General features: G+C 30.9%; 1 protein-coding gene across 1 annotated transcript in view; it reads right to left on the minus strand.

Annotated features, from left to right (window-relative positions):
• LOC124372488 (pre-mRNA-splicing factor ATP-dependent RNA helicase PRP16-like) overlaps window positions 1-12,065 on the minus strand; it is a gene marked incomplete at its 3' end in the record, with an annotated part of 30,165 nt that extends 18,100 nt beyond the window's left edge. The window contains 6 exon segments of the mRNA XM_046830890.1: window positions 625-839; window positions 2,462-2,646; window positions 3,275-3,470; window positions 5,720-5,889; window positions 7,955-8,102; window positions 11,744-12,065. Of these exon segments, the coding sequence (XP_046686846.1) occupies window positions 625-839; window positions 2,462-2,646; window positions 3,275-3,470; window positions 5,720-5,889; window positions 7,955-8,102; window positions 11,744-11,891 (1,062 nt within the window).
• Between the last annotated feature and the right edge of the window lie 478 nt (window positions 12,066-12,543).

Genomic DNA, 12,543 nt, shown 5'->3' on the forward strand with positions numbered 1-12,543 from the left:
ATATATATATATTTAATGGTTAAATTAATGTCTGGACTGGACAGTGACAAGAACTTGGCTGCTGATAAAACAAATACCACAACAGGAAAGAACAAAATCTACTCTGCTCTTTTTTCTCCTGCTTTTCTTCTCCAGGTAATTACAAGAAAAAAGAAAAAAATTACCCCACAAAATAGCAATACATTGTTACAAACTAATTGCGAGTCAACAGTAAATCTATCACACAATAACATATCATTTTACATGTCCTAGGGAGATAAAACTGTACTGTACTTTTACTTCAAATGATTCACATTTTTAGTTAATTTTGAGTAATCCCAATTATTCAGATTATTAACAAAACTCTCCATATAAAAAAAATCTTATTAAATTTTAAACTAAACTTTAAGTTACTGAGTATTTTTAGTGTGAATATTGATAGCCACTAATGTATGTTGTATTTAATTTGAAATTTTGTTTCAGTATAGACTTTTGATTGTCCTCTCAAATATTACCCGTTAACACATCGTGTGCGATGCAGTCACACCACTAATGTGGCGGTCGCTGGTGACAGCGCCGCACGCGATATGTTAACCTGAATTAATGAGGTGGGTATTAACTCTACAACTTCACAGTCAAAAGTACCTTGCTGATCTGCCGCTGTTGTGCAGACATTCGTTTCTTCTTGCGTTGCTCCAACTGCTGCTCCTTCTTGCGTGCGTACTCCTCACTGACATTGCTGAAAGGGTTGTTGGCAGTATCAGCCCCCTCGTCCAGAGCGTACCATTCTCTATCTAGGCGGACCTGCTCAGCCTCCCACTGCTCCCTTTCACTTCGCCCTCCCCACGCTACTTCCCCCTCTGGAAAAATGTACGTAAATATGTACAAACAAATTTTGAATAGAATAACTGCAGATAGTCATAAAAAATTGCAGGAAAGGTCATGATGGTCTGTACAGCATCTATAAGTTCTGGAAATTTTCTAATTGAGTCTTACAGATAAGACAGTTATATTATTTCATTGTAATGCTAAATGTTGTAAAAAGTGTTACTGTATTTTCATCTATTATATACTAATTACATATAATAGTAATCTAGTTAAAGTTTATTTTTTTTTAAATCGAGAATTCAATTCACTTACAGGATTTTATTAATAAAATGTATCATTATGAAGTGCATAGACAACAAAAACGTCATGTTGCAAGAGATCTGATCTTTTCTTCCAGTGGGTCACAAGAAAACACCCAATTTAAACAAATAATCTTGTTATTACCTTTCCAATATAACCAATTTCCAATACAGCTGAGTCAAAAAACAACAAGCGTGGTTGCTCCTTGGGTGGGTGATTCTACTTGAAAGCAGCTGTCCTGGTGAGTTTGGACATCACCATGGAGCACTTAGCCCCCAATTTAAGTGCTAATACTGTATTAGATGAGGGAAATTAAGTGTTTGACTAATGGAACAGAGTATTAACTGTAATGATATAAACTAACAAGGCCAATAATATTGATGCCTTTGTATTTCTCTACGATATCACAAATAAAGAGATTGATTGATTGATTGATAAGAAAAGTGATACAGTGAACTGTCTTTATGTCAGTCATCCATAATTAACAAACATAATGTTCTAACAACATTAAGAATAATGGCTAAGAAAATGTTTATTATTGGCATCGTAATGAGCCAATTTTGCTAGTTTAGTGAGGACTTGGATTTAATCAATGTTTTTTTTTTTATGTTTTATAGATACCAAAAATGATTTTTTATATGTATGAAAAGTGATGTTTTAGAATAAGTTTAGTTATGTAGTTTTTAATCATTGACTATGTACCAGTTTTTATTACATTGTGATAGAAGAAAACGTATTGTACAATAAATATTTGTCTATTGTCTATTGACTTCTTAGTTTTATACATATAACACTATATTGGTTATTGGTTATATTGGTCCTCCTCTCTATTTATCACTTTATGTGACATATTTCCAAATTTTATCAATAGATCATAGTTTCTGTTGTATATTGAAGTAAAAGTCGTTAAAATAGTATAATAAATTATTGGTTTGTCACTTTAAAGAATTAAATTCAGTGTAGAAAAGAAAATAGTTTAACATATTCTTTTGCATTCCCTCTCAAATCTTTGGTTCAATGTAAAAAAATTATGTCCATTTTCAGTAAAACCATTAATAAAATATGTAAATAAATCATAAAATATTATATCTTAAGAGAAAAGTAGGTACACTGTGGAAATAATTATCAATGTTCAAATATCAGTGTTTACCGTGAATTACTTTGTATAACTTTTCCAGTGCTTTATTCAGAAAAATCTTATATCTTAAAAGTTTTGTTCTCTAAGTGTTTGAAATGGCAACTAAGAGAAAAGAATAAACATATTAAACTACTTATCCTCTTTATACCCATATTATTTACAGGTTATATTCATAGCCAAAAAACCTAGCTCAAAATGTTTGTCTAATTTATTTACCTTTGCCTGGCAAGGGGGTTGCTCCGGTGCGCTTTCGATCCTTGGCCCATACGTTGTAACGGTGCGCTGGTGTAGGCCTGCGTGTTGACCACTCACCGTTCTCCTGCGTATTGTAAGTGCGTGGTGTTGGCAAGTCCCAGCTGGAATGGCGTGGTGGCGTAGGATCATCATCGTCCCACGATGTTCTGGAAAATGTATTTTGATTGTATGCTAATAGACAATTTGTCTGTAGTGGTACATTATCAATTAAATTACTCTTGCACAACAAACAGAAATTTAGCATACTCCTATTTATAGAATTTGTAAGGAATGTCATTGAAATGTTGTATACAGTTTTTTTGTAGTCAAAAAACTATACCTAAAATTAAATTACATAATTCTTATTCAAAGAAGAGTTTTTTATGGGAATATCTCAACTGAATATACATTATAAGTTGACAGATAGTCATATTTCTACAATTTATTAGCATTGAGACACTAAAGTGTAATTTTATGGAGTAAAACATATATGGATGTGAGAAGAATTTCTATTTAAAACACAGTTTTAAACTTTAGCCTCATATTAAAAGATGAGCCTAAGATGTGTGGCTAGAAGCTGATTAGTATTCTTTCTTAGGGTTTTAACTCTGATTTTAAGATGATACATTCCAAAACTTGAAAGATTGTTTTCTATTTTTGTAACATTAACAATGGCAAATATCTGAAAACTTTTCCTATCAAATCATTCACGTATATTTAATTATTCATGTAACTGAAAATGCATTCAAAATTGATTTTACTGCGGTAAAATACCAATTTAAAGAGAAAACCTACCTTGATGGAGTATCTTTAACCTTAAAGCTGGGTGTTCTTGGTTCATCTTTGAATCGAACGCTGGGTGTTTCTGACCAATCTCTACCTCTCCGCTCTGATTCTCTATCTCTACGCACAGAATCTCTGTCCCTCCGCTCACTTTTTCTGTCTCGACCTCTACCTCTGTCTCTGTCCCTGTCTCGCTCCCATTCTCTTTCTGTAAAACAAATCATAAGTCATTTTTAATTATAGCAAAAGATACTATTTAAACCGAGCGTTCAACTTCTTAGTCAGTTTTACACTGGATGAATGCAATACTTTTAAGAATAGTTCAAATTAATCTAATATTGATACAGAACTTTCTATAATGAAAAATGATATCAACATTTTCTATTAAGATGAAATTAGAATCCAGAAAAAGGTTTAGGTACTGGTTTAGTCAAATTATAGATAATATTCAGGAAGTATACAGAATTTCTTTTGTTGTAATTACTTAACTACTTTTTAAAATTAATTAATAATTTGTCTACACTCACCACGTCTTACCATCAGATTTTTTTATTCCAGGGTTTATTGGGAAGGCAAATTGTAATGTGAGCAACAATTGTATCATACAAATATTATAAATGCAAATAATGATAAATTGTTTTGCTCTAAAAAGTAGTTTTATTACTTTATTGTACAATGGAAATGTATTCTTTTATTAGTTTAGCTTATCTAAATAGATTGCTTAACACTTTGATGATTTATTCTTTTCCCAATGTTAACTTTGTACAGTTGCAAATTATTTGTCTTTAACATACAAGAGCTATCCAGAAAGTAGATTACGTTTTGATATAAACAAAAAGCAAAGTACAAGAAAAAAATTGTATTATAGACATTTGAAAGTGACAATAAATAAAATAGTATTTTTGAAATAGTCACCATACAAGTTTTGGCACTTATCATAGTGGTGAACTATTTTTGAAATCCAAGCATTATAAAATTCTGCCGCCTGAGACTTCAACCAGGTAGTCTTACCCTCCCACAGTTCCATGTTGTCATCAAAGCGCTGCGTTGCAAACCAAATCGTCATTGCTGGAAACAGTTGGTAGTCGCTGGTGCAAGGTCCCCAGGATATGGAAACACTTCCCACTTAAAAGCACCCAGGACGTCTCGAGTCCGATTTGCCGAGTGTGATTGGGTGTTGTAGTGCAAAAATAAACTTTTGAATTTTTCTTTCCTCTGCGCTTATTTTGTATTGCTCTTTTTAAATTTTGCAAGGTGTCACAATACAGAACGTTTGGTTGTGTCACGTTCTAAGAAACCAACAAGAAGAACTCCTTTCCTGTTCCAAAAACAGTTGCCGACAATCAAATCAAATCAGATTTTTATTGCCGGAACATTCTACAATGCATGGCAAAAGTCAACTTTTTACTTGCTAGAATTTTGTCATACACCCCACAATAGATCTTATTCAAACATACAATTTACATAGTTTGTGTTTTTACAAATTTACATAGTGTGTCTATGTGTTACATAGAACAATGTTTGCATGCCTTTCCTTGCTTTTTGGGAGAGTGTGTGTGCCTCCACTCCATAAACTCTAATTTGGTTTCTCAATTCACGTGTTTTACCCAAATCTCGACTCCTATAATGATTCGATCGAGCAGCGAGTCACCATCTTTTTTGTAAGTATCCAAAAATGTCAATGAAGCGGTCATTTTATTGGTCACAATGCCTTGGTCCAATTCATTCATGATCATGCAGTTTAGTATGGCCATTTTTACACCAAATCCATCACTGACGCACTCCACCTTCAGTAATTACATTTTTCTATAAACTTCACAGAGTTGGTGGTATTGATCTATCTCAATTGGTTTATTGTGCTTAGCCAACAAAAACCGTATTACCAACCACACTTCACAACTCGCAGGATTTTAAATTGCTTCACATATTTTAAACTGCTATTGTAAGAAGTGAGAGTAACCTCTCACTAGATTGGCTGGATAGCTACTGAATGGAAAAATGCCCTGACATATGTAAACGTCGTCAGCAGTGAATGTGTTAATGTTTCAATGTGATTACATTAAACTATCAATTACTTATACGTTATTATTTAAACTAACTCCAATCATTAACACCTTGAGTGCCAACATCTTGCGCTACTTCACACTATCTAGATGTTCCTCACAGTGTACACTGGTCTCTTGCACTGTTAGGGTTAATATCAAATAATAATTAGCCAAACTATATAGCCTAAGTGCTCTTCACATAGTAGTACTGTTGTACTAATCATTACAATAAATTTGTATTAATTAAATAATTATTTTAAAACCACTAATATTTATTTTAGGCTAAGCTAACAAATTTGACATTCAGCCAGTTATAATTTGCAGGATTTTATACGATTGTGGCCAAAATTAAGGAGCTACAACTACAGTGGAAAAGACGTAGACCTAAAAATGTAAAAATATAAATAGATACCTCTTGTACTACTATCATCGCTTTTATCCCGATCACCAGATCTGTCTTTGGAGCTGGTATAAAGACCTTTCTCTCTGTCTCGTCTCATCCTGGCTTCCTGTCTCTCTCTAGCTTCACGTGATATACCGCCAGTGTGTGTTGGAGTCTCGTCATATGCTTCTCTATAATGTCTGAATACCAAACTTTCATTAGCATCATTAATATTTCACATTTCTCACTCTTATTTTTTTACTTAGTTACAGTACATCAAGCATTGTTATATTGAAGTTTTGGAAAACATCATTTTAAAATTATTAAAAAGTCACATATTCAAACCCCAATTATAATCAATGAGGTCTTTCCCAAAGAAAAAAGTGAATAAAGAAATTTTATAATGAAAAAACCTTCTCTTAATAAACAAAAATACCTACTTAAAAAATATGTGTTCAACTTAAAAAAGATTTGAGGTTTTATGAATATGTCAACAAAACAAAATATAATGTTAGTTTTTTGTATATGGTATTCAATTGAGATAAGTGGTTTTATAAAAGGACATTTCAATTTAAAAGAGATCTTAGGTTTTATGAATATGTCAACAAAACAAAATATTATGTTAGTTTTTTTTATATGGTATTCCATTGAGATAAATGGGTTTATAACAGGATATTTTACGAAAGCATCAATCAAACAATGAAGTTAACTAAATCCCCAGAATTCACAAGGTCAAAATAATTTTTAAAGGGTTATTTGAAGCAAAAAGTTTATTAGAAGAATCCAAATACTTAATAGGTAATGTTATTATGGAACTATAAAATTAATTTAAAAGCTAGCAAAAATGGATTTGAGAATGTGCACATCATTCCTCTATTTAAAATGTATTATTAACTACAGATGGTTTTAAGGGATCATAGGATTGCTACATTACGGATCTACCTACAAATAAGTACATAAGCAAGTAATAAGTAAGTTTATATGCTGATGATATTAGTTTGATTACAGCAGGAAAAAATCTGAAATGAAATAAGAATCCTGGCATTATTGGAAATTGAAAAACTTACTAATTATTTCAATGAGCATAATGTAACAGCTAACACATTAAAAACTAACACTGTTTCATTTCATACAAAAAATAATAGGAATGTGAATAAACTAAGTGTGTTAATTAATGAAGAACCTGTTTGCACATAAAAATATGGTAGAACGCAAAATGATCTCTGGACTATATGCTTTGAGAACAATGTCACACCTTTGTGACAAAACTGTATTAAAAATTATTTATCATGTGCACATTGCATCACACATTAAATTTAATATGGTATTTGTGTAATCTTACAGGAAGGACTACAAAGAATAATTTGGTTGCAAAAGAAAGCAAATAGAATAATACAAAACCTTCATTATAACCAGTGGGAGTGCCGATGGCCAAGCAGTCTAAGTCGTTGGACTTTGGGTCTGAGTTAGAGATAGCGCAGGATCGAATCCTGTCTGTGACCGAATTGCACTTTTTATCAGTACCATCGACCTCATACTGTATCGACTCTCCCCCTTATTCTGTTTGATAAGATCCTCACACAGGCCAGTGGCCCATGAGGACGGACAGAAGAAGGCTTAAAAGGGGACCGGCCTCCCCTTTAAAAAAATTGTTCAAAAGATTATATATTTTAACTGTTTATGGAGTTATATGAATGAAACAATTTTATTTTCTGACAAGCAACCTAGAGGCATACATCAACAGATGCAAGCCTATAAAACAAGAGGGAAGAAGTTCACTGTAATCACAAATTAAATTTCTATAAAAATCATATTTTTTATGCAGGAAAACTATTTGTTTAGATATTTACCAATAACAATAAAACAGGAAAGAGAGAACAAGAAATTTGATAAATTATTGAAAAAAAACCACTTAATTAATTTAGCTCTTTATTCAATAGACGAATATTTACAAAAATAATCATTTAGTAAAACAAATTATTTAGGTTAAGTTAGTTGTTAAGAACTTTTATGACACTTATGTATGTTGAACGAATAAAGATATTTTGATTGATTATAGATATTATGTTTTGCTATAACTAAAAATAACACAAGTTTTGAATTAGGACATATTTTAAGAAACCTTATTTTCAAACTTGAGGAAAGCTTACTACAATTGTCAAATAATGAAGTTTATTTCTTAGAGGTAAAACATCTATAAAAGTGTATTACTTGACATACAACTTTGTGTTATTTGAATACTTTATTTGAAACACAACCACCAACCTTTCTTTATCTTTCTTTTTGTCTCTTCTGTCAGATCTCCTTGGACTTTCCTCAGCATTTTCACCATCATCAACATCTTTATATGATAAAAGTTTTGATTTCTTTGATTCCTTCTCCACAGATTCCTCACGCTCTTTTCGTCGCTGAGCTGAAACAAAAACGCAAATACAAAGGTAATTTAATTTAAAATCATATGTTTGATCTAGAACAGATATCTGAAATATATTAAATTTTGCTTAACAGGACTTCCTTTTTTTAAGTGTAGGAGTGCCATAAGGGCACTTGATATGAAGTGAATTTAAAAACACTAATATAAAATATATAATCATACAAATAAATTATTATGTTAAATTATCTTCAGCTAACTATCCTGCAAAGATAGGAATACAATCTTACAGATTAGGGAGACACTGATCAAGCATGTTGTAACTATTGCACTTCATTCATTTGCAGGCAAGGATTTACAATTCATTTTCTGCTTTGTATTATTTATTATTTTTTAGTTTTTGGTCTTTACAGTTAGTTTTAAATTTTATTCTATTTTATAATATGTTTATTCTATTTTACAAATACGGTATGTTTTTTCTGTAAACAATATCAAACTGATGATGCCTTAATCGGCGAAAGCGCTTTTTAAATTAATAAATTTAATGTGGAAGTATAAAAAATGTCTTTTCCATTAAATTCATTGCAGAACTTTGAAGGCTTGTTTGTTGCATTTTATGCAAAAAAAAAAAAAAAACAATGTTCATTATATGAAATATATGAGTTGCAGTCAATTTACTATCTAGTGTAAGAACCATTGGCAGCATTTTTAAATTGTGTTCTAAGTGCAAATTAATAAAAACCTTGAAGTGACAACGCTACCTGCATTATAGATTGCTAAATTCTACTTAATAAAGTTCTTGTTTTCGGTGGGGTAGGTGTAAACATGTGTATGGCAGTCAGGTGTATAGGTTTCCTCAAAACAATATGGTTTGATACGTTTTAGAAATTTACGGCTATAGTTAAATTTTAATGTAGGTCTATATTAGAATGCATTCCCTATATTAAGGATTTACTTTATTTATTTTTTTGCAGATTTTAGGTCTTTTATTTAATTAATAATGTTATCCTTGACGACTATTTTCTTTTATAGATAATAACAAGACAGTCAAAAGCTCGTGCAGGACTGTAAAACAAAGTTCAAAAGGTGACTTATCAGCCGACCTGCTTGCAGATCATCTCTGTGAGTATTTATTTATGCAGGAGAGAATTACGGTTTTCTAGAGAAGATGCTTCAACAACTTCTCGAAAACAGTTAAAAATTGCTACACAGGAGAAAACATATAAAAAATTACACATATTTCGTATTTCCTGTTATTAATAATTTTATGTTGTTATCATTTCAAAATTATTTATGAGTTTTTCCTATTCCCAATTCTTATCATTTGTTTGATCATTCAAGCTCATTTATTACTTATTTAAGATCATCATTATGTGCGTTTTATTAGTTGTTTTAATTTAAAATATGATTTTGATTATGGCTTGGCTATAGATATGTTGATGAGATTTATAAACACATATTCGATAAATGAATATTAAGTATCAGTGACTGTACTAAACGAAATAAAAAAACGGGTCCGCTTATCGTACTCTACCTGCCCGCACACTGATGGCCAGAGGTATTTCCAATCGGTACTTTCCTGACCTTGGATCGTCCAACTTGTCCAACATCAGATCACATTGGACGATCTAGCACGAGATCTGAGGTTGGGAAAATACCGATCAAAAATCCTCCTGGCCACAGTGCAGGCTTCAGTAGCACCATCCCACTTTTCTAGCAGAAAAAGAAAAACATCTCTGGAGATGGTAACTAAATTTTAGCTTGGATCACACAGCATGATGCTATTACCGAGAATGGATTAGTTGGTAACATGTTACCACAGTAACAGGTTCCTGGAACGTAATATCTGACCATGTTATTTTGGTAATACGTTACTTCCCACATGTCTATCAGCCATTACTCAAATAATACACATGATTTAATTTTGTTTAATTTAATTTTGAACAATAATGGGGTAAGGTACGATAAGCAGGACCCGGTTTTTTATATCGAAAGTGGCAAACGATATTACTTAATCATAACCACCGATACAATCAATCGATACTGATTATTTATTTTGAACAAATAACTTAAATAATCTATATCAACAGCTGTAAACACTTTCAAATAATACACGTAAGGTAATATTTCAATTTTACATATAAGTAACATTTGATTATTAAAAATGGCAGTCAATTTTAAAAAACTACACAACATTGCTTTGAAAGATGATAAGACATGTTTTACATGGCTTTCAACATGTTGGACTCGTACAGAAAAATCCATTAAGCTTATGTCAAATTTATGGGAAAGAAACAACTGTAACTAAGAGAGGAGCAAATATGGTCGTCTTCAGTTTTCCTAATTTTGCTTATAATAATTTGTTTCATAACTGTAAATATTAAAACCATATTTTAATTTAAAACATATGACTGTTATTGAGGACTATAGATACTTTTATATTGATTGATAGTCTAGGATTTGAGATACGAATATTAGGTATCGATGATTACATTCTTCGATATAAAAAACCAGGTCCGCTTATCGTACCCTTCCCCAATAATGTCCAACCAAATTATGTTATTAGGGTTCTAAGATTATTTTAAACAATATTGTTATTCTTTAAAAAAATTGGTTAATATTTATTAATAATGAATATATATAGGTGAAATGTTTTAATATTTGATAGTTTAGATATTTCTAATTGACAGTTGATTCTAATGTTTTGGTGGCTGCTTATTATACTTGAGCCAGGTACGAGGTTAGGTAATTTCTTTTATGAACAAAATGAGGTTTATTTACTGATATTCTCATGGGTTATTCTAACAATATGGGTAGGGTCCAATAAGCGGACCCGGTTTTTTTATATCGAAATTGGCAAACGATATTACTTAATCATAACCATCGATATAATCAATTGATACTGATTAATTATTTTTAGCAATTAACTTAAATAATCTATATGAACAGCTGTAAACACTTTCAAATAATACAATTAAGGTAATATTTTTAAATTGCACATAAGTAACATTTTGTATTAAAATGGCTGTCAATCTTAGGAAGCTTCACGAAATTGCTTTAAAAGTAACAAATGTAACTGCCAGAGGAGCTAACATGGTCGTCTTCAGATGCAAAAAAGAATGTAATGGTGGACACAAATTTAGTAAAAACATTTTCGTTCTGTTTCATTCAGTTAAAGTTATGAGTTTGCCTGATTTTGGTTATGTTCATTTATTATTTGTTACATCATTAAATTCACATTTTAATTTAAAACATATGATTGTTATTACTTTTATATCGATTGATAGTCTATGATTCGATATGCAAATATTAGGTATCGAATATTAGGTATCGATGATTATATTCTTCGATATAAAAAACTGGGTCCGCTTATTGGATCCTACCCTAACAATATTTTTTTGTCACAAAAGGCTATAAGTATTTTAGATATAATTTAGGGAGATTACGGAATTCCTTGCATTAAAGGATTTAAGTTACTTCCTCATGTAAAAATTTTTCTTATTAGGTCTTTTCTCAGTTTTTTCCTTATTAATGTCAATAACCTCAACACCTTTAAAGTACTTTTCATGTTATTAAATCAACAAATCATGTAAAGTTGGACATGTAAACATTTGCTAAAAACACAGATGAATAAAGATAGAAGCAAACTTACAAAAAATTTTAAGACCTAGGTAGTACTGTACCTGCAAGTCTATCTAGTCCAAGAAGAGATGTTGTTGGAACTCTGAATTCAAAATTTGCACCAGAAACAGGCTTTTTCTTAATAATTAAACCGCCTTTTTCATTTTGGCTACCTTCTAACCTATAAACACCATCTTCATCACACTCCATGTTAATAATGAAAGAAAATTGTAAAAGAATACAATCAAGGAAACATTACTCTAATACTAGTATGATATAAATATTGAAATTTATGAAATGTACAAGATAAACTGGTGTTAATAACTATTCAAAACAAATAACCTACTCTGTAATCAATATAACTAAACAAAACAATAAAATTTCTATTTTAGCTGTTTAGTGGTTACTTTCATGATTCATGAAACCATCAGAAATCAGAATTGGAAGTACTTTGGTTTCAATCTGCGGGCAGACCGCGACCTTAAAACTACAATATACTGAATATAGATATACCTTTTTCACCATTTACTTCACGACCACAGTTGTAAGGTAGCACTTTTTAAATTTGTACATATCATAACCTAAAATTATATTATATCAAAAATGTTCTATAATCAAAACGCTTTCCAAAAATAAATTATAACAGAATAATAATTAAAACAATTTATTAATTAATTTAAAACCTTTTACATTGGACAGCTTTTTATTTATTAAGGATCCCATCGAATTAAACAATTTCGTTTCGGTGATCCTTTGCAATTGTTTCGCACTTTCCGATATATATAATTTTTTTTTCTCACAATGATTTTTATAATGACTCCATAATATGTAACAAGTGAACTAGAGATTTCTGGCCATATAC

Source organism: Homalodisca vitripennis, unplaced genomic scaffold, assembly GCF_021130785.1.
Source record: "Homalodisca vitripennis isolate AUS2020 unplaced genomic scaffold, UT_GWSS_2.1 ScUCBcl_3341;HRSCAF=8818, whole genome shotgun sequence".
Lineage (NCBI taxonomy): Eukaryota > Metazoa > Arthropoda > Insecta > Hemiptera > Cicadellidae > Homalodisca > Homalodisca vitripennis.